At 38.5% G+C, this 23,943-nt stretch overlaps 1 protein-coding gene across 5 annotated transcripts in view; it reads right to left on the bottom strand.

Annotated features, from left to right (window-relative positions):
* The window catches only part of SMAD2 (SMAD family member 2), a 75,265-nt gene that overhangs the window by 31,548 nt on the left and 19,774 nt on the right, over positions 1 to 23,943 (bottom strand). For all 5 annotated transcript variants that reach the window (XM_044243032.1, XM_044243029.1, XM_044243030.1 and 2 more), the window contains one exon: positions 20,766 to 21,054. In XM_044243032.1, coding sequence (XP_044098967.1) covers positions 20,766 to 21,001 — 236 coding nt within the window. In that variant the 5' untranslated portion in view covers positions 21,002 to 21,054. The remainder of the gene's footprint in view (positions 1 to 20,765; positions 21,055 to 23,943) is intronic.

Genomic DNA, 23,943 nt, shown 5'->3' with positions numbered 1-23,943 from the left:
CAATTAAAACTCAGAATGGAAATCAGCAACAAAAAAATATTCATATAGTAATTTAGTATATGCTAAAGCTCTCTATGTGCTGATAGGGAAAAATCTCTAAAAATCATATTAAGTAAAAAACGTGAGCACAGTTTTTATAGTAAACTACTCTCTTAAAAAAATAGCAATATCTACATATATGTGTATGCATCAGGAAACACACACATACACACACACCATGAACAGAGGTTATTATCTGAGGTGAGGAGGAGGAGGGACAGAAGACTTTTCAATACAAGTCAAGTCATCCTGACATTTCTATAAAAAGATAGACTTCTAACCTTAGATAACTAAGCATAATAAGTACAGACTGTTATTTCCCATTCTGCGTCATTTCAACTCACTTTGGCCATTACTGTAGGAGACAATAAAGTGCCAGCCAGAGTCCTTCCTGTTCATTCTGACACAATGTCTTCTCTCTCTACCACAGGGCTTCAGAACCCATTTTCTTCCACACTCATTTATGTCAACAGTCCCCTCCTAGTCACCTTTTGACTTAACTACTAATTCTTAGGTATGCCTACCAAACCAGGTCAATTTTTAAGACCTAACAATCTAGGGGACTTGAATCAGGAAGTTTTAATCACCCCTTCTTCCTAAAACACTGATTTTCTATAACCACATTTTATTTTGCCCATAAGACCCAGACCTCCCAAAGATGTCTATATACCTATCGACTAGCAACAAGGTACTGATGACTAAGTATTTTTAGAGCATAAAAACTGGATCACAATACTCCTAATAACACTAAAACATCTATTTCAAGTAACAGTGCAGAAAATGGATCTCTCAGGTTTTCAAGTTTGCTAATAAGGAGTGGCAAGTTACAATTTCAAGTACGGAGAGTTTCTAAAAAATATTAAAAGAAACAAATGCAGGAAAAACGTTAAAGAAATAGCACTGATTTTAACAACTATATAAAAGATCTTGTGTACATTCCCTAGTCCAATAAATCTAGAATGTCACCTATTTAAAATACATTATTTTGTGTCAATATAAAAGAAAAAACTTTTATTTTATTTACAAGATGCATCCCAAAGTGAATATATGCTCTTAGAATCAGTGAAATATGTCGTAACAATTACGTTCATGTGTTACCTACTACACGTCAGGTACTGTGTGAGACTTTTTATATCATGAACCTTTATAATAACCTGCAAGCTATGTATTATTATTTCATTTTAAATTTAGGAAAACTCAGTCTCAGAGGGGAAATAAAATAATCTTACCAAGCAAGGTCATACACCTAACAAGTGCAGGGCCAGGATCCGAATCCACTTCTTATCAAACAATGCTTTCTACTCTGCCAAGAGCTTTCTGAGCTTTTACTTCAACACCAACTACACCTGCATTTCTATGACTAACGCCTAGGGATCTGTGGGCACCTCAAATATAGTACTTTCAAGGGTCTGTCTGGCTCCTACAATAACTTTTTAAGTTATATTTTTATTGTGAGAAAACATAACTTACATAACCACATATCTTGGGTCACTGGGTAAGTGCCAGTATTTACTGCTTCATCACAGTGGTGTCTGGGCTTGTGTCTGTTACAAACACCTCAGCACCAAGGGTAAGTGCAGAGACTGACTTAACGTGGAAATGATGACATCACACCAGAAAGGCCAAATGATATCAGGCCTAATATATTTTTTTAAGATTTTATTTTTTTGTCAGACAGAGAGAGAGAGAGTGCACAAGCAGGGAGAGTGGCAGGCAGAAGGAGAAGCGGGTTCCCCTTTGGGCAAGGAGCCTCATGTGAGACTCGATCCCAGAACTCTGATCATGACTTGAGCTGAAGGCAGATGCTCAACAAACAGAGCCACGCAGGCACCCCAGGGTGTGTGCTATTTAAATTATGTTTCATAGTAGTTGTAGAGAAAAGAAGTAGGAGAATTTAGCAAGACAGGACACAGAAAATCATTATTAATAAAGAAAATCAGCATTTGTTAAATTGACATTAGAATTTTCTTGGTTACAGCGCTCAGTATAAATTAGCCTTTTTTGATAAGCTTAAAATTTACACTAAATTAGGTTTGTTTTTTTATTTATCTGAGAGAGAGAGAGAAGAGAGAACACACAAGAGAATACAAGCAGAGGGAATGGCAGAGGGAGAGGGACAAGCAGGCTCCTCACTGAGCAGGGAGCCTGACCCAGACAAGGAGCTTGATCCCAGGACCCTGAGATCATGACCTGAGCCAAAGGCAGACGTTTAACTGACTGAACCACCCAGATGCCTCACTAAATTATGTTTCTACATATTTAAACACTATTAAGGGAAGCCACAAGAAATGTCTGTTCATTACTTAAATGTGAAAAGCATCTACCTGTGCAACATCCAACTGTTTACAAGTAGTAATAACAGAGGATAGGTCTGAGAAGGCTAAACTTGGTGAAATCAACAATATTTCCCAAAGAAAGTACTGAATTTTATTATTATTAATATTATGACAGCACTATTCCAAACACTAAGCTCCACAGTTCAATTTATTTGACCATCTGATTTCAGGACATTCTAAAAACTCCTGAGTACTAAAAAATACCATGTTAATGGTTGAAAACATGAACCTGTCTCAGATAAATTCTGCCCGATCAAAGCTTGATACTGTTCACTAATGCAATTAACACAGAATATTGCAAACATATGTTGAAACAGAATGTAACAGACCATAAATCATCTGCAATCCTGTCCCTGCATCGACACGCAGACAGATGAGGAAGCATGTCCATGCGAGAATCTGGTGCCAAATCCTGCAGGTCTTTGTAGGGAACACAATTTCTTTTTCTTTTTTTTTTTTTTTTAAGATTTTATTTATTTATTTGACAGATAGAGACCAGAAGTGGGCAGAGAGGCAGGCAGGGAGAGAGAGAGGGGGAAGCAGGCTCCTGCAAGCAGAGAGCCTGATGTGGGGCTTGATCCCAGGACCCTGAGATCATGACCTGAGCCGAAGGCAGGGGAACACAATTTCTTACAGGCAGATTACCCCCATCAACTGTGTAACCTTCTTGCTTATACTGATTGAATTAAAAAAAAAAATGGGGGGAAAGAGGTTAAAACAGCTATTAAAATCATCAGGATATTAAAGTGCTGAAAAGTTTGTGTGGCATACAATGTATTGGTGATCACTGGACTAGCCAGATGATTAGCTAGTAAACCTAGTAGAAATTCTTATAGAATTTCCCTAGTCATCACTGTTATAATTAATATCAATAAAATTAACGCATCAAACTTTTCTTCACCTAAGAATAAGCTGACCTTTGAAAACTGAAGTTAAAATTTTAAGTCTAGTATACAATTTACCAACTCTATACATGCAGAGGTTATTTTCTACATGCACCTACATTAACATTTTGTACATTTTTCAAAATGACACTATGTTTGTTAATACACTGTCTGCATTAAGGACACGTATATTTATTCCTATACTTGGTATCAGAACACAAAAGAGAAGCGATGAAAACTAAGTTCAAGATTTTGATGGCTCATACTACAGAATCCTATAAACTATTAAGTGAGTTTTACTGTTCTTGCCATATCTGCATGATTTACTGCAGTTCAACTACTACTGTCAAGTAATAAACCTTACGCTGTTTAACCAATTTATTTTTCAATACCTTTTGTCCAAAGAGTGTATTTCTTCTACTAGCCAAAAGGAGTAAGAATCCAGCTTGTCACGGTGAAAAAGGTTATAAGGCATGCTGAACACGGAGTAAAATTAAAGGGGTTAACAAATTAGCAGAATGGTATCAACAAAGGAAACTTCACTCGAGGTTCCAGCTCTTGATTACAGATGTACTCAAGAAACATGGCCTTCCACGGAACGACCTGTAACTACCCATCTGTAATTATCTCTCCTTAGAACACAACACCCCTTTCATTTCATATACGACTAGCAAGGACTAACATTTATATTCTAAACAGCTCAGAAATCAAGAACTGATCATTGCAATTAAAACAAAAAAAAAGGACCACGTGTCTCTATCATTACACATACTGTGTCCGTCTGTGTACTTCATCACCACTATATAGCTAAGGGGTGGGAAGTAGAAAAAAAAGAAAATGCCCACCCCCAGATAAGGTTTTTTCATTTTTGTTTTTGTTTTTTGTTTTTTTTGTCTTCCTTCTATCAGAAACTTTAGGAACAACCTTGTCCTTAACAAATTAGCAAAGGGTCCAAATGAACAATTAAGAAATTTTCATTGGCTACAGAAAACTTTAAAAATTGGCAACACTTAGGGGTGCCTTAATTAAGCATCCGACTCTTAATGTCAGCTCAGGTCATGATCTCAGGGATCGAGAAATTGAGCCCTGCATCTGGGTCTGCACTCATCGCAGACAGAGTCTGCTTGAAGATTCTCTCCCTATGCTCTTCCCCACCATGCGCGTGCGCGCATTCTCTCTCAAATAAACCTTAAAAAAAAAAGAAGAAAAAAATCGGCATTTATTTTAAGCATCTGCTATGTACCTGGCCTATTCATTGTGCTTCCCATATACTACCTGATTACCTCTTACCAACCCTATAAAGTGACTTAACATTACTAGTACTTTCAAACAAAGAAATAAATGTGAGCAGTTAAATAACTCAAAAGGTCACAGAGCTACTGAAGTAAGAGCCAGGACTTACCCCATTTCTGGCTGGCTTAAGAGCCAAAGATACATACTTTTCAGAATGATGGTGTAAATGAATGGTTTCAGACTTTTATATGAGTACATACTGACTCTATTTTCTCTTCTGTATTCTTAATACTCTGGCATTTGGGGCCCTGATGGGGAGGTTGTCCCTCCCAGGGCGAATTCCTAGAGATAGCAAGAGGCTCCCCGGGGAGTGCACCTTTCTCACATAAAAACCAACCACTCTAGAACCCATACCCTTAACTAAACATCATTCCAATATTCCTCCTGCCATAAATCACCCTAGAGCTAGGTACTCAACAACTAGCAATGACCCCTAGTCCAGAGCCTGCTGAAATTAAACTACCCAATCCAATCTCTCAGCATTATCTACCTGGCATGGCCCGTTCCTTCCCTGGAGAATTCCAACAAAGGTTCTGGGCTGTGCTTGGTCTTGCCCCTCTATTTATCAACCCATCTTATTTTTTGATACATTAAATTTAAGTTGCAGATTCTTCAGATCTATAGGCACTTAAACATGCATGTATTAACTAGAATTCATTGGTCACTTTTCGTTTTTTTTTTTTTAAGGTAAAATCTACATAACATGAAGCAAACTTTAATAGGGCCATCTTGTTTTAGGATAACATTGCATTAATGTGATTGTCAACCCCCAACCCTGTCACGAAATCCACCCAGAAAACCCATGATGCCCTTTTACCAGTCAATTCCTGCCAGCCCTCCTCCCATCCTCAGAGGCAATCATGGATCTGTTTTTTTTTTTTCACCATGTTTAATCTCTTTTAGAACTTCATATAAATAGAACCATACAGTATATTCTCCTTGGGATCTGGCTTTTTTGACTCAGCATAACGATCCTGAGAGTCACCCATGTGACAGTGGGCCATTCTTTTTGGTGCTAAATTTTCCATTACACAAACAGACCACAATTTGTTTAGTCATTTTTTCACCAGTGGACACCTGACCTGTTGCCAGATCTGGGGTATGATGAATAAAGCTGCTGTGAGCATTCAAGTAAGTACATGCCTTTTTTTGGACACATGTTCTGTCTTGGGTAAATACCTAGAAGTGAAATTCTTAGAGGTTATTGGGTAGATGCATGTTTAGTTTTAGACAGACCCTTTCTCCCAAGTGGAAAGCCCCATTTTATATTCCCTCCTTCAATACATTAAAGCTTTTGGTTGTTCCACAGCCTCCCCAACATCTGGTGTGGTCAGTTTCCTTAATTATAGCCATTCCGGTGGCTGTGCAGTGGTATTTCATAGTGGTTTCAATTTGCATTTTCATGATGACTAACAGTATTGCACACTTTCCATTTGTTTACTGGCCCTTGGTGTATCTTCTTTTGTGAAGTATCTAAATGTTTTCCCCATTTTTAAAATTAGATTTTACTACTGAGTTCCAGAAATTCTTAAAAAAAAAAGAAAAAAAAAGAATTTATTTATTCATCAGAGAGAGAGGGAGCACAAGCAGGGGGAGTGGCAGGCAGAGGGAGAAGCAGGCTCCCCACTGAGCAGAGAGTCCAATGCAGGACTCAACCCCAGGACCCCGGGGATCATGACCACAGCCAAAGACAGCCACTCAACCAACTGAGCCACCCCAGCGCCTCCAGAAATTCTTTATAAATTCTGGATACAATCCTTCTGTCAGAAATGTTTTGCAAATATTTTCTTCTATTTTGTGATTTGCTTATTCATTTCTTAATAATGTGTTTTGAGGAGATCCTTTTACTATTAATGAAGTCTAACTTACCAAACTCTTCTTATTGCTTTCTATATAAAAACCACAATACCTTTGCCTATCCCCAACTCACAAATATATTCTCCTATACAGGCTTTTAGATGAGAACTATGATCCATCTGGAACTGATTTTTTCTGAGTGGTGGAAGGCGGCATCAAAGTTCATTCTTCTGTATGGATATCCAGTTCTTTCAGCATTATATGTTGAAAAGACTTCCCTGTCCTTATTGGATTACATTGGCATCGCTGTCAAAAACTAAGTAACCTTATCTCTGGGGTTATCTATTCTATCCCATTTATCTGTTTTTTTTTTTTTAATAGTTTCTGCTTTTTGTATTTACTGAATGACTGCAATTCTTTTTTTTTAATTTTTAAAAAATATTTTATTTATTTGTCAGAGAGAGAGAGCGAGCGAGCGAGCGCGTGCGCACAGCCAAGCAGGCAGAGTGGCAGGCAGAGGCAGAGAGAGAAGCAGGCTCCCCACTGAGCAAGGAGCCCAATGTGGGACTCGATTCCAAAACTCTGGGATAATGACCTGAGCCGAAGGCAGGTCATGAGGCACCCAGGAGTCCCTATCGGTTTGCTTTTATGCCAGAACCACACGGTACTGTGGCTTCACTTCAAGTCAGGTAATTTAAGTCCTCTTTGTTTTTCCTTCTCAAGACTGCTTTAGATATTCTAGGCCCTGTGCATTTCCACGTAAATTTTAGGCTAAGTCTGCACACTTTCACAAAATAAATAAAGTTTTTAAGGAGATTCATTTGGATCAGACTAAATTATAAGAAACTAACTTAATATTACTGGGTGTTCCAACTCATAAACATATCTGTCAATTTATTGCACATGAGTTCCAATACGTAGGTCATCTCTGGGCTGGTCTCTGTCGGTCTTCTTTTCAGACAGGGTCACATTTTCTTTATTCTTCATGTAGAGTAATTTGGAACTGTATGCTAGACATTGTGACTGGGATGTAATAGAGATGCTAGATTCTGTTTTGTTTCTCCAGTAAGAGTTAACTGTTTTTGTTTTGGCAGGCAATTAATTTGTTTGCACTTAAACTGCTAATTCTGTCTTTGAACAATTCTAATCCATTTTTTACTTTTAGCTAGGCTGCACTAAGTCTACCCAACATATGTGTGGGTTCAGGGGTCAGTCTAGTGATTTTGCTGAAGTTCTTAAGCAGAATCTGGAACTTGCACTCTGTTCTGTAGCTCTTTCCTTGCTAGGATTTTCCCCTCATTCTTCAGCCACTATGGTTGTCCCAAACTCAAATCTGTGGTTTTTTAGGACAGAAAAAGTGGGTTTTGGAATGAAATTTTAGCTACCTCGCATATTCTGCATGGATAAAGAAGTTTATTAAAAACATAAAATTCACCTTTTCTTCTAAGAGTCAAATCTCCTCCAAAAGAGGTCTACTTTTGTTTATTCTCTAGTCCCCTGTTTTTCTTTTTATCTTGTGCAGTTTATAACTATTATCAAGGGAGTGTCATTCTGGTAAAAGCATATCTGTCTATAGAAGAATTCTCTCTCCATTCATCTTTAATTTCCCTCATCAGGGTTTTGAAATTTCAGTGTAGAAATCTTGTCTTTAAAAAAAAAAGTAGGGGCGCCTGGGTGGCTCAGTGGGTTAAGCCGTTGCCTTCGGCTCAGGTCATGATCCCAGGGTCCTGGGATCGAGTCCCGCATCGGGCTCTCCGCTGAGCGGAGAGCCTGCTTTCCTCTCTCTCTCTCTCTCTCTCTCTGCTTGCCTCTCTGCCTACTTGTGATCTCTCTCTGTCAAATAAATAAATAAAATCTTTAAAAAAAAAAAAAGTATTTTAAATTTTTAAGTTTTTTTTTTATTTAATTATTTTAATTAACATATAATGTATTACTTGCCCCAGGGGTACAGGTCTGTGAATCATCAGGCTTACACATTTCACAACACTCACCATAACACATACCCTCCCCAACATCCATAACCCAATCATCCTCTTCCCACCCTCTAATCCCCCCAACAACCCTCAGTTAGTTTTGTGAGATTGAGTCTCTTGTGGTTTGTCTTCCTCCCGATCCCATCACTACTTACAAGTTAGATACTTCCCTATTTAGGAAAAAAAGGATTTTTAGACACTGGACCTATAAAGTGCAATCTTGCTAATAAATTTAATCATTTGCTTTAGATGGTTTTGTAGATTGCTTTTAAAAGGTCTCTTACACAATGCTATCTACAAAAAGCAAGAGTTTTGACCCAATCTTTCAGATCTTTATGCTTTTACATTTCATATTCCACTGGCTAGGTCCTCCACTAAAATAATGAAGACACAAGAGTGGACATCCTTGTCCTCTACTGATCTCAGGAAAAAACACTATTTTATGATTGTCTCAGCTGTTAGTTTTTCTTAAATGTCTTTTATTAGACTGAGAAAATCTCTTTACATTTCTAGTTTGCTGGAGTATTTATCATGAATGGATGAATTCTGTCAATTACTTTTGGCCAAATGAGGTGATCTTACGGTTTTTCTCCTTTGTAAGTACAGTAAATTACACTAATTTTTGAAATTTGTAAATTAACCTTGCATTTTTGAGATAAATCTCACCTGTGATGTATCCTTGTATATATTTAATAGACTGCTGGAGTTTATTTTATTAGCAAATTTTTTCATCTATATTCATGACAAATATTAATCTCTAAATTATGTCTGCCTTTTTTGCCAGGTTTGGGCATTGGGTTTATGCTGGCCTCATAAAAGAACGTTTTTCCTGAGTTTCTGTAAGACTGATGAGATTTCTTGCTCAAATGCTTGAAATTACCAGAAAAGCTACCTGGACCAGTAGTTTTCTTTGTGGTAAAGCTTTTAATAATGAATTCAGTTTCCTTTTTTTGAAGATTTTATTTATTCTTCTGAGAGGGAGTGAGCATGAGTAGGGGGGAAGTGGGGGCTAAGGGAAAAGCGGACTTTCTGCTGAGCAGAGAGCTGGACATGGGGCTTGATCCTAGGATCCTGGGATCACGAGCAGAGCCTAAGGCAGACACTCAACCAGCTGAGCCACCCAGGAACCCCTAAGTTCAGTTTATTTAACTGATAAAGAGCTATCCTAATTTTCCACTTCTAGCATCAGCTAGGATAAGGTATTTTTTAAGAAAGCATTTCAAATTTAATTGCATGAAGTTATTTAAAATATTGCATGAAGTTATTTAAAATATATGCATATGATGCTTTTAATGTCTGTAGGACCTAGGACATTTCTTTCTTTCTTTCTTTTTTTTTTTTAAAAAAAGATTTATTCATTAGAGAGGGAAAGAGCGCACACAAGCAGGGGGAAGAGGGAGAGGGAGAAGCAGACTGCCCGTTGAGCTGGGAGCCCGACATGGGGCTCAATCCCAGGACCTGGCCAAAAGCAGACATCTAACTATCTGAGCCACACAGGAGCTCCGGACATTTCATTTCTAACAGAGGTAATTTATGCTTATGGTCTCTATCATGTTCTTTCTCACCATTAGTCTAAGAGAGGTTTACCAACTTACGGATCTTTCTAAAGAACCAGCTTTTGGCACTGATAATTATCTCTATTGTCTCTCTTCTAGTCATTCATTTCTTTTTAATTATTTTTCCCTTCCACTTACTTTCCATTTTCTTTGGCTTTTGTTTCTACTTTCCTACATGAAGTCTTAGGTAAGTTTTCTGATAGAGTTAAAGCTATAAATTTCCCTTCAAGCACTGTTTCAGCTACATCCCACATATCTGATAAGTTGTAATTTCATTATCACTTAGTTTGAATTATATTCTAATTTCTCTCATGGCATTCTTTGAAGTAAATCAAGGGTGAAGGAATTGTGTTGTTTAATCTTCACTTTTTAATAGATGTTTTATTGGTATTGATTTCTAATTCTGTTCTGTTGTTGGGGGGAGAACGTACTCTGTTGATTTCAATCTTTTAAAATTTATTGAGACTTGTGCCCTGCAAATAATCTTTCCTGGTGTTCTTACCATGAGCACTTGAAAAGACTGTATTATACAGATATTAGATTTAGTAATCTATAAATATCAAGTCAGTGGATAACAGTGTAATCTAGATCTTCTACGCTGTAACTGACTTCTTGGGCCTAACTGAACTCTTCAAATCTGTGGATTTGTGATTTTGATCCATTAATTCTTCCAAGTTTTACTACACCTATTTTGAAGCTTTCTTATTAAGCAAGTACACATTTATGTTTATGACGTTTTGATGTCAGCACTTCAGAGATGTCATTTTACAATGTACGTACCAGCACTAAGCCCTTACACATATTACATCACTTAACCTTCCAACAAACCACAAATAAGGCATTGTCCTCCCCACCAGACGAATGAGGTAGTGGAAGCAGAGAGGCAAATGCAGCCGACAAGTGGCCTGGAGAGGCTGCATTCTTAATTACCAACGCTATTCTGCCTCTTACCCATTTATTAAAAAGAAACAATAAAAACATAGTAAGTCAAAACTAAAACAATAACTTTGGTATAATATCCCAGATAAGTAAAACCTTCATAGCATGTGCTTAATTATAAAAATTAGAGATTTTGTGATATGAGTTCATTTTCTCAGGAAAAAGATTTTTTTTAAAGGATTCATTCATTCATTCATTTATTTGTTAGAGAGAGAGAGAGAGAGAGAAGAAGCAGGGGGAGCAGCAAGCAGAAGGAGAAGCAGGCTCTCCGCTGAGCAAAGAGCCCAATGTGGGACTGACCCCAGGACCCTGGGATCATGACCCAATCTGAAGACAGCTGCTTAACCAAGAGTCACTCAAGTATCCCGGGGGGAAAAAATTCTTAAGTAAACCACCACGGCCACTCCCATAGAAAAATAGGAGGAGACAACAGAATCCCTATGGTCAGAGTCCTGTAAGGATAAAACCAATAATCTTAATTCTTCTTTGGTTTGGTTTAGCTTTTCTTAGAAGCAGAATGACCAAGTAAGAATTGAAAAAATACTTCACCTTTACCTCTATTTTATACTGAAAACACTACCTTGTGACCTTGCTAGATGTTCCAACTGCCTTTAAAAAACATCTCTCACACAAATAAAGTAGTTCCTACCATTGATGTCCCCTACAATTGATTTTAAATATCAATTCTAGGGTTGCCTGGGTGGCTCTGTCAGTTAAGGGTCGGACTCTTGATTTTTGGCTCAGGTCATGATCTCAGGGTTGTGTGATCGAGCCCTGCATCTGGGTCTGTGATCAGCGGGGAGTCTGCTTGAGATTCTCCCTCGCCTTCTGCCCCTCCCCCAAGCCCCTCACACTCACTCACTCCTACTCTCAACTATATAAATAAATCCTTAAAAATTTTGAAAAAATAAAATCAATTCTAAAAATAGTTGCTCAAAATATTTCAAGTCCACCCAAAAACAAACTTTTCACTTGCCAAAAAAAAGCCTAATAATAAAAGAGACTCAGAATATTTCAATAATGTAGCTAATGGGTTTTCTAAATTTATTTTAATATTTCGTTTTTAACAATTAAAAGTGTATCCTAAATGACAAAAAAAGATCCTAATGGAAAAATCTAACTAGGGACGCCTGGGTGGCTCAGTCGGTTAAGCCTCTGCCTTCGGCTCAGGTCATGATCCCAGGGTCCTGGGATCGCGCCCCACGTTGGGCTCTCTGCTCAGCAGGGAGTCTGCTTCTCCCTCTCCCTCTGCTCTTCTACCTGCTTGTGCTCACTCTCATTCTCTCTCTCTCTTTCAAATAAATAAATAATATTAAAAAAAAATCTATCATTCCAATCTTTTAAATTAAATAAAATAAGAAGAGCAATACAGAATAGAATTCTGTAAAAACTCAACTTTCTAAGTCATACATTTTTGTGATGCTTGTTTTTGGTTGTAAAGAAAGAATTTTTAATCTGATAATTTTAAAAATTAGCATCCTATAAAATAAAAATCAACTCACATTTGTGTAACACTTTAAAGCTGACAATGTTTTTACATGAAGTTATAATGTATAGGTAATATACATAGACAAATGTATTTTTATAACTGGTAATGCAAATTATACACAGCATTACATAAAAACAATGAGGAAAAAATTCCCTCAATTTCTTAAATTACTTTTCATTATAAGTTTTTGTTCAGTATCAAACTCTGAACTTTCACATTGTCCTTAGGACAAACATAGCCTTCCTTCACCTGCTCTCCTGCATTGGCCTAGCAAACTTGGAAGTAAACCAAGTCAGGGAGAAATTATATCTTCCTACAAGCATATCAAGTCCTACAAATAAAGCAAAGTTCATAAAAGAAAAAAGTGTGGGAGGAGGGAGTTAATCAAAGTCTTACATAGCTCTTTTTTTTAATTATTAAGATTTTATTTATACATTTGGCAGGCAGAGAGAGAGGTCGGGAAGCAGGCTCCCTGCTAGAAGTAGGGGATGGGTTAATCACAGCCGTAGCTGTCTTGTGGAATCCCGTCTGCAAGTTCTGCATCTGAACGGTCCACTGCTCCTCAGTTCTGAATGCAGGTTACTTGCAATCTACTGATCTCAGGTTTGGGGGTCTCTGAATAAACACCGGAAGTTCCCATTTGAACCTTCTGTTAGAATTCTACTTCCAGGTAAGATACAAGAAGGTCCTAGCAGGCTACTGTTACTGTTGCAACAAGCAGAGGAAAAAAAGATACCCCACCACCAAAAAAAAAAAAAAAAAAAAGGCAAAATGACAGAATAGCTGCTGAAGTAACCAGATCAGGATGAATCAAAGTTATAACTAGGAGTGGGGCACCTGGGTGACTCAGTCAGTTAAGCCTCTGCCTTGGGCTCAGGTCATGATCCCAGGGTCCCAGGATGCAGACCCATGTCTGCCCCTTCCCCTGTTATGTTCTCCCTCAAATAAATAAAATCACTCAGAAGGAGGATGAGGAATATATTCTCGGTGAACTGAGGACTGCCTGTCATTCCCTTTCCAGGGCTCATATGCAGATTCTAGGAACAGGATGTGGGTCAGGCTTGGTCTGGGAACAGAAATTCTACTGAAGAAAGTAACAGAAATTTGAACAATCACAGGAGTCTCCTTCCTCAAAGATGTTTGCCAGGTTGTAAAGCTGCAATCCATAGGAAGTTCAAGAGCCAAATTTAAACCACGGAAAGAAGGACAGAAGTCAATCTCCCACCGTGTTTGTGGCAGTAAGTGATAAAGGCCTACCAGGGGGCCTCTCACAATCCCAGGGGAGCCCTATTCAAGGAGAAGGTATGAGACAGTGGTACACTGAAGCCCAAGAAATGGCAAATGAGCCCCATTCCTGCTCAATCCCCACTGAGATTCAGAGGATCAGCCCCTCTATCCACCAGACATAGGAAAGGTCAAACACTTTTTGGGGGAAAGCATCATCTGTAGCACTTGTCATTCCCTCATACACAATACATGCCATACCATCAAAATTACACAGCACACGGAAGGCAGAGAAATGTGATCATTAAAAGACTGAACAGACCGTGATAGAAGCAGGCCGACAGATACCAGAGTTGGCAGATGGACTTGAAAATAACTATTATAAATATACTAAAGAAAATTCAGGAAAACAGAAATGGAGGAAGAATTTCAAATGAGAGCTGGAACCTACAATATCAAAGGAACATGCTAAAACAGAAAAACACAGGATTTTAAATTAAGAACTCACTGAATGTGAATGTGTTTAGCAGACTAAACACAGCATAAAACAGGATCCGTAAATGCAAAGTTAAGTCAAAAGAAAATATCCAAACTGAACAAGGAAGGAAAAATAAAAGAATGAAAAGAACAGAAGATAAGAAACATGTGGTATCCAGTCATTTTAGCCTAAGTACCGGGGAGGAGTTAAAACCAGACTGCAGGGTAGCCTAACCCGGTGTTTTACTATTACTTTCCATCTCCAAGGTCCATGTGTGGTGCTTTCTATTTCAGGCACTTAGATGGTGGTACATTTACTTGTGAATCACTAGTGGGGACCACAGAGGCCTAGAAACACTCTATCGCAAGACAGGAAAGAGAAGGAGTAAACAGTATGGTTAAATGTTGTCCCCAATAATTACAATCCTCCCAGAATGTGGTTAGTAACACAGAAACGGTCTGGGCAAGCTGGAATGGCTCCAGATAAAACTGGAAACAGACCAAAGATGCTGGCAAAACAAAAGATGGTTGTAATTTCTTAAATGCCTATTATTTTAGCTAGGTTGAGGTATTCTTTAAGCCAAGACAGTACATTAATGGGGCAAGAGAAGTGGAGAGGATGCTTAGCGCCTCAGGTGTGAAACATCACATTTATAGAGATTAATGAATTTGGATTCAATTCAGTAATTCTATGAAGAGACAGAAGTCCTACAGCAGGCTGTCTTTGCTGATAAGGTAAATGATTAAAAATGTCCTATGTAAGAATATGTCCTCTACACAGAAGGGCTCTCAATCCCAGCATCCTGCAGCAGAAGTGTCCTCAAAACACCTGACAGTAAATGTAGGTACCAGATAAAGGTTAAGGGTCTGGCAAAGCACCTTTCAAACTGGTTTCACGGGGCCCTACAGCGCACCGGAAGTGCTTTCACAACTGACACAGGGAACGCACAGAAAATGACAAGTTGGAGCCTGAGGCTGATAGAAGGGAGCTGTGACCAAGACTTCAACATTCTCATTTGCAGCTATAAAAAGTTTCCAGTTTGGATTTTATGAATAAATGCTGCACATCTGAATAAACCACGTTCTACCTAATGCAATGTCGCCTGGCAGAAACTCTTCCCAAGCATAGACAATACAATTTAATGCCTACAATTTAAGTCCTCTTAAAGAAACTAGAAGAGGAACGAACACACGGAGTATCTGCGAATATTTCAAGTAAATCACATTCTTGATTACAATGCTTCACAATTCACACACCAAATTTACATTATTTCAAAGGACCCAAAAGTAGTACCGAGGAAATCCTGAGGCGGTACCTACCACCCCTTTTCACAGATTAAGAAATAGTAAAATGCAGTCACATGTCTCAGGATCCACATTCACCCAAGACTGAAGCAGACTCAAAAACAGGTGACCAAACTGCAGATTCAGAGTACTCCCACATTCTCTCTTTCATGTGCGCACGCTCGCTCTCTTGCTCTCTCTCTCTCGCTCACTCTCTCTCTCTCTCTCACACACACACACACACACACAGATACTGGTAAATTGTATATATCCATCTATGAATGAGGGACAGAGGATTATTCTTACTCCCTTCTGAAAAATTAAAAGGAACTAGTTTAAGAAGAATTGAAGGATACCACTGCTTAAGTTTAAAAAGACTTCTCTTGGAATTCTTCCTGCATTATACAGAAAAGTAAAAGGGTAAGAATATGAACTTAGAAATAAAAGTTGACAATCCACATTTACTTTAAGTACTCTTATGTTTAAAACTTTAGAAGATGGAAAACAAAACCAAAAATCAGTAACAGCATTAAAAAGAAACATATTATCCTGAAAGGATACATAAGAAGCAGATAACACAATGACTTCTGATGAAAGAAAGTGGGCAAGGAGACTGGGCACACTATGGTAGGGGAGATATTTGCCACTGTATCACATGTGGGTGAATTCTGAACATGTATACATACTACTTTTTGTTTTTAAGGAACATACTTTTTGAGGGAAAATACAGATCTAAATGTGTTTGTTTCTAAAAGAATGTTAACAGAATGAAAACGTAACTGTCCTTTAACAGAAAAATTGACTTCAAAGGGTAAAAAAAGTAAAAATAAAAATAGTTAAAGTATGAAAGAAAAGTAGTTCAAGTATTGCCCAAAAGTCCTATTTAAACGTTTAAATTAAATGTGGTAGCTATAAAAGTAAAAAACACGTGTATATATAGATATATATATACATATACACACACACACACATATATATATATATACACACACATACATATTAAGAAAACCTATAGGACATTCCTGATAATCCATAAATAATCACTATTAACAATTTGGTGTATTCTCTCTAAAGATTCATGATTCATGGTTAAGTGTTAACATTTTTAGAAGTATGCTTTATCAAGTTAAGAGAATTCCTATTTCTAATTTGTTAACATGAATAAATATGGAATTTTATAAAAATCTCCTTCTAGAGGGCATGTGGATGGCTCTGTCAGTTAAGCTTTGGACTCCTGGTTTCGTCTCAGGTCAAGATCTCAGGGTCCTGCCCAGCATTGGGCTTTGTGCTCAGCACAAAGTCCACTGGAGATTCTCTCTCCCTCTGTCCCTCCCCGACCCCACCCATGTGCAAGCACTCTCTCTCTTGCTCAAATAAAAACAATCTTAAATTTTTTTTTTTTAAAAACCTCTTTCTAGATCCATCAAGATGATCAGAGTTCTTCTTAAATAGGACTATGAAGTATCTCGTATTAATAGATGTCTGTAGTTGAATTACACTTGCATTTCTGCAATAAAATTTCCTAGTCATGGTTCTGTCACTTCGTTTTTACTAACTCTAGTTTCTGGTTATTTGTTTATAATTTTTTTTATCTATTTTTATAAGTAACACTGGTATAAACTTCTCCTTTACTATACATGCTCAATTCTGGTAAAAAAAAATGAGTTGGTAAGTTTCCTTTATTATTAGAGTTAAGAAAATTAAGGGTCAGGATTGGGATTTTTCTAATTCTTCACTACTACAAACAACAGAAATGAACACTAGCAATCTTTGAACATATTCCTGACCATTTCCTTAGGATGAAATATCAAAAATCTGATTTCATGATCAAAGCACTACCCATGTTTATGTTTATGAAAATGAATTCATTATCCCTACACATTCACATATAATGGATATTATAAAATTGCCATATTAGACCTCGCTTTTAACTTTAGAGTCTTCAACCCTATAGCAGTTTGGATTTTGGTTTATTGTAGATAATACACACTAAAAACTTTTTTCTTCTTCTCTTTGATTCATTACCCAAATATCAATGTCATTCTCATTTTATGACTTAGTTGTATTCCATTCCTTGGTCTCAAAAATGTTGGAGATATAAAAGCCTCATGAAGCTTTATTTATACTAGTCAGCTCACTGCAGCTTGACAGGTGAAGTTCTACCAATGAACCACTTTGTGTCACCCCACTCAACAACAGGGAAGAAGCAGTGACATACGTGTGTAACTATAGCTTCTATCCCTTCAGAGACAAAACTATGAAGCCTGAGTAATTATGTGAGGGGCATGGAGCCAGGACTATTTCTGCCCTAAATTTAGTCCCACTTTAAGATGAAAAGAAAGGGGGTTGTGGGAGAAGAAATAGTTAACAGTCGATACAACAGGTATTTTAACAGAAAATATTTGCCATTTTTAAATAGTAGGTAATTTACATTTCCGATGAACTTATTTGTATTTTTAGGTTTGTAAAACCTTAAGATTTTTTATAAACAACTTTCTTGCAAATTTAAGTACATAAACTCAAACAGTAAATCCATTCTGAACCAAATATTAAATAATTTTGCCTAAACTATAGTTCAGGTTTATCCATAATGGACCTTTCCTGCCCCCATTCCCCAACCATTACAGTCGACATATTTAAACAGTTGACTGAACGTTTAAGACCATTTAGTAGTTAAGAAATAACCTATAATCTAACACAACAGTAACTGCTCTGTACTAAAAACAAAGCAAACTCTATAAACGTATGGGACCAAACCATACCAAAAGAAGCCTAAACTTCTTGATCGACAACAACCAGGCTTAAGAAATCTACATTTCTTACCCAAAAAACCACCCACTAAATTAGACACACCAAGTTTCTAAGCTTTAAAGAACTTCTGACTGTAAAACATGGTAATGCTCAACCACCACTCCACTTTCACTGTTAGGTAAAAGAGCAAAAAAAAATTTGTTTTAACGATCAGAAAGCCCTAGAATACAGAAAGTCTTTAAAATCGGCTATAGGTAGAAGAATGGAAAATAGGAAAAGCATGATGACCACTGTGACCTGTACACATTTTCCTCATCGGCTGCTTCCTACCGTCCCTGGGTCTCCCTAGAGGAAGGGCCCGCACAGCTTCCCTCTCAGCTTGGCCAGAACCGCCCCGCAAGGCCATCTCAGCCGTGCACTTGAGGCGCAGAGCCGCGGCGCCCCGTCTCCGGTACACACAGTTCTTCTGAGGAGGAAGAGAACCCACCAACCAGTCTCCCTGCGTCCACTCTCGCCAGTCTCACAATCATTCTCCTCCCTGCAGCCAGAAGCCGCGCGCAGACTCTTCAGAGACTCCACTTTCATCACCACTCAGGTTCAGGCTCACCTTGCAGTTCCGTAATCACCTACACAGCCTTCCAGGACACCAGCCGGCTCAGTGTCCTTCACCAGTGCCCCTCTGGAGTCACTCTCAACAGAACAAGGCCACTCTGGGAGAACCCGGCCTCTCCTGACTAAATCCCTCCTTCACACCCATCAAGATTCAGCTCTGGCACCAATCCAATCCTTGTGGAGAGAAGGAAACTCTCCACAAGCTGTAGGGTAGACAGAATTCTTCTCCTCCGGACACAGCTACAGGAGCACGCATCTTTCTTAACACCTACACTACTTATGCGATGATCTTTATTTTGTGAAGTTTATCTCCCTTACTAAAAAGCAACTCAAGAGCAAAGACCATACTTTAACTCCAGTGAGGAAGAGCGTATCACCCACACGTAGTGGGTGTTTAATAAGTGTTTGCTGAACTGAAATTCCAGGCACTACACGATGAAAAATCAGCAAATGTAGCTTGACTTATTCTTGGCCAATTCATTACCAAGTCCTTTCAGTCCTACTTCATCCAACTCTGTCCACCTCACATGTCTTCCCAGCCACCATTGCCTGTCCACCCTCCAGCATGTCCCAGTTAGATGACTTTACTAGCCTCCCGATCGCCCTCCTTCTAGACCTATTATCCAGTCTGCTACACACACATACCCACAAACACACCACTACTTAAATTTTTTTTAATCTGTTTAAAAAGCCTTATTTGCTTTCTATTATATTTAGACTAAAATTCAAACTCCCACTGTGCCTTACAATGCTGTATTATCTGACTCCTTCCAAGTTTTATACTTGTATTGCATTCCTTCATCTCTACTAGGCTTCTTTTAAAATCCTCCAACATGATAAGCTATTTCTCACCTGGTGTCTTTACACTGGCTTCTTCCTCTCCTAGAAGACTCTCCCTTCAGCTAGCTGCTATTTCTCAAAGATCAGTTTAAGTTTCACAATCCAATCCGAAGCAGCTTTTTTATCCCTCAGTCATGGTCTTCTCCGCACTTATTGTCATCTCAAATTATCAATCTGTCCACTTGCTTACTGTGTAGATCTAGGCCTCAGAAGAGGAGGATCTTTGTTTTGGTCAGACCATACCCCAAGGGCCTGAAATAGTGCCCTGCATTCAGCAGGCCCTCATAAGCATTTGTAAAAACAAAAGCATAAACCAAAAAAGTGACTCTAAGATATATGTGAAAACAAGTAAAATCAAAGAAATGGATAATTAACCTACCAAATAAGGCAGAAACATTCTACTGTTAGTATTTGCGAGTAGATAGGCTGGTGTTACTGGGATCTAGTTCAACAATCCAGCATCCAGACTGGATTTCCCAAAACTCACTGGAAACCTGTTAATCAAGGAGCATGGTTTCATGTGCTATATGTTAGCACACATCTAACACCACCAGAAGCCATTTTAGAAAATTCTATACGACCAACAGTAGTCAAACACTGAAATGCCACTTGCTACTTAAAGAAAGTGTTAAAGAAACAGCATTTCTGATAGTGGTACTTATCCACAAATAATTAAATTTATACTAATAAAACTTCAACCTCTTAAGTAACAGGTCCTTCCAAGACAAGAGGTAGGTAGGCCTCTGTGCCAGGTTCTGACTCCCTGGACATCTAAGAAGCTGCCCCCTAAACCGTTCTAAGAAGTAATGCTACAACTCAAAACAAAAATTATATAAATAAAATTCACCACAGTATCAGCTGTCTCTGTTAACTCTCTTACTGACTGGACTTTTGACCAAGGCAGGAACAAACTGTCAGGTTGCACTAGGAGAGGAAAAGCCTTGACTCTTTATTCAAATGTCATTCAGTCACAGAAATGAGGATAAGCTACAATGCAGCATTTAGGCAATGAAGGTAAATGAACGCAGTGAAGATAAAACAATACAACTAAGTATTTTATTTTGCTCGATTAAACTTCATTGGTCAAGAAAATGACTTGTAAACAAGTCTTAACTGGTCAAATAAAACTGAAACGCCAAGTTAAAAAGAGTGGTCATATGTTTTAATAATCACTATTTACAGGTGACTTGACAGTAACAAAATTTCAGTGACCTTCCTTTAAGCAATTTTCAACAGTATGACCACAGAAGTTCTGCTCTAGCGACACTTACCTTGGTATGGTGACACATTTAGTATTACAATTTTGAGTGGTGATGGCTTTCTCAAGCTCATCTAATCGTCCTGTTTTCTTTAGTTTCTTCACCAAACTTTTAACTGCTTTCTCACACCACTTTTCTTCTTGTCCATTCTGCTCTCCTCCGCCTGCTCCTCCAGATCCACCAGCTGATTTCTTCCATCCCAGCAGCCTTTTCACAACTGGTGGAGTGAATGGCAAGATGGACGACATGCTCTCACCAAGGGCCGCAATCCGCACGGAGAGAAGACACTCCTCTCCCTGACCTAGAAAAGATACGGAAGGGATCGTTCAGAGGCTAACTTTAAAATCCAGTCATAACTTCAACGCTGTCTCTAAACAAATCTGAAAATGAGACAGAAATTCAGATCATCACCGCAGACTTTCAGAAGTCATCTTCTTCTCCAATAACAATGTCTTTACTACTTTAAAGCAACTGTGGAAAGAAATTCTAAAAAACAAAACCATGTTGTAAGTGGACAAATAAAACAATTGTGCAGGTAAGATCTGTACCAGCACTGGTGAAATTTATCACTACCAATACTACTTCATTTTTAACTTTTAACAGTGTCCATAATTAAGATATTTTTGCTGATTAGTGAAAACCAATTCACCAAATGTTTTTCTCAATTCACCAAATATTTTAGGACACTTAACGAAAATATTTTTTATATGTATTAAGTCTACTCTCCCTGAAGTTTTACATTTTCATAACGAAGTATCATAAAGTAAAATCTAAAGCTGTAAGAAGGGAAAAGGCATCATGTGTGAAGGAAACAACAAAAATTTTAAAAAATAAAGGTAAAACGGTGTGTGAAGAAAAGGTGTGCTTCACTTTTATGACTGACTTGAAGTTAGGCCTCTTTTCAAAAACTTTTTCATTTTTATCTAAGTAACAAACAGTATGAGTCATAACTAAAGTCAAATATATTTCCTCTTTTCACACCAAGGTACAATTCCTTAAAATCTTTTAACTTTGTTTCTGGCTATTTATACTTCAAGGAAAAGGCTCATAACGGTACCCCTTAAAACATCAAATTTAGGTATCATCTACTGTTTCTGGAAAGTGAGGACTTATACCACAACTATTCACTTTCCTCCAACCTTAATAATTATCTCCCAAAGGTAGTTTTGTGTCTGATGAGATCGTTAGTAAACTACTATATAATCATGTTTCCCTTTTTGTACAACTCTTTCTTTTCCCCCGTTAATGATCTCAGTTTGTCATGTGCTTACTTTTCTATGTGCCTACCATGAATTTTCCCCACACTCTTCACAAGCCCCATAATTAAATTTTAATGTGGATGACTTTAGTCTCAAAATAAGAGATAAGATCATTTACCACTTGAGGATGGAACTGGAGAGCTGAGACTTGAAAAGAATGAAGATTTAGAAATGCAGCTCTAAGAAATAGCTACAGGGGCGCCTAGGTGGCCCAGTCAGTTAAGTGTCTGCCTTTGGCTCAGGTCATAATCCTAGGGTCCTGGGATCAAGCCCTGCGATGGGTTACCTGTTCAGTGGGGAGTCTGCTTTTCCTCTCACTTAACTCTCCCCCTCTGCTCCTGTTCTTTCTCTTTCTTTCAAATAAATAAATAAATAGATTCTTAAAGACAAAAAAAATCTATTAAAAAATCAGCTAGAGGGACACCTGGGTGGCTCAGTTGGTTAAGCGGCTGCCTTCAGCTCAGGTCATGATCCCAGCGTCCTGGGATCGAGTCCCACATGGGGCTTCTTGCTCAGCAGGGAGCCTGCTTCTCCCTCTGCCTCTGCCTGCCATTCTGTCTGCCTGTGCTCGCTCTCTCTCCCTCTCTCTCTCTGATAAATAAATAAACTCTCTAAAAAAAAAAATCAGCTAGAATGAAGCAGGTATTTCTAGGCTATGAAGTAAAAGGTGTACAAGAGCTCCCACTTCTAACTGGGATGTGGAAATGACAAAAGACCATCATTTCACCCTCACAGTCACATAAAGACAGATAAGGCTACAAAGACAGGTAAGGCTGCAAAAACAAGACAGATAAGGCTACAAAATCAAGTGTTTTCTGAACCCATCAGAGTTCAGGAAGCAAAGTAACCCAAACGGAACTAAATTCCAGACAGTGCTGAGACAGGAAATCGAGGCCCATGAACGATTTCTTACCTGGTGGAGTGGCTAAGGGAGAAGAATCCTAACCTAGAGGAGGGTAAGGAGAAAGCACCCTACTCTTTAGTAAATTTTTTTTTTTCTTCTTTAGTAAATTTTAAAAGCAACATGTCTGCTGATAAGACATAACTAAAATTCTGAGGATTTCAAAGAGCAAACCTATCCTAACCAACCACTCATTCGCACAGGGCTCCACTGCATGCTTGCCAAAGTATGCCGAAGATCGGGAGATAGGCCTAAGGCTGAGAGATGCCCTAAGAAGCTTATGGTCTCAGACCCTCAAATGCAAGTAATCTGTCCTCTGACAAGAAAGGGAAAGAATGGGCAGGACGAGTGAGAGAAGTCAACCTTAGAGACCTCAGACATTCATTCAGCTGTCAAGGGCTGAGGTGGTCAGGAGAGCTAAGAGAAAAACTTCCACCCAGATACTCTGGACCCCTGAATACCTAAGAGCAAACATCTACTGGGTTTCACTGCAGTTTAACTGGAGTCCCAAAAGGAGAGGAAAGAGAGACTTGGCAGAAAAAAATACATGAAAAGATACCAGCCAAGAACTTACCAAAAATGGTAACAGGTATCAACCCACAGATACAAAGGAAGCACAGTCATAGTCAATGGGCTCAATGTTGAAGACGTAAAGATAAAGGCTGAGTGTCCGCTAGGATGATAGTTAAGAATTTGTATAAGATCCGGACAGAAGAAACCTGCACTCATCACAAACTCTTCTCCATGGGCTTCAGCTGAGATCGCCTGAAAGACTGGCATGGGGCAAGAAATGGGAGACAACTCTTCGCCCTTATGGGCAGGTCCTATAAAATAAAAGCCTTTAGCTAGGAGGGAGAATAGGAAAGCCTCCCACACTGAGAGCCCAAGGGAAAGAGCAGAGGAAAAGCTATGGTACTGTTGGGGGAGGAGGAGGGAGAGGGGGCAAACCTACTTGCCCACCTACCACACCAACAAGCCTTTCACCACGTAACAATAACCACAGTCTACTCTGCTAGCGGAGGGGAGGAGA

The sequence above is a fragment of the Neovison vison genome, chromosome 3 (genome assembly GCF_020171115.1).
Source record: "Neovison vison isolate M4711 chromosome 3, ASM_NN_V1, whole genome shotgun sequence".
NCBI lineage: Eukaryota > Metazoa > Chordata > Mammalia > Carnivora > Mustelidae > Neogale > Neogale vison.
The sequence above is the reverse complement of the archived record's forward strand: the minus strand, read 5'-3'. Positions and strand labels throughout refer to the sequence as shown.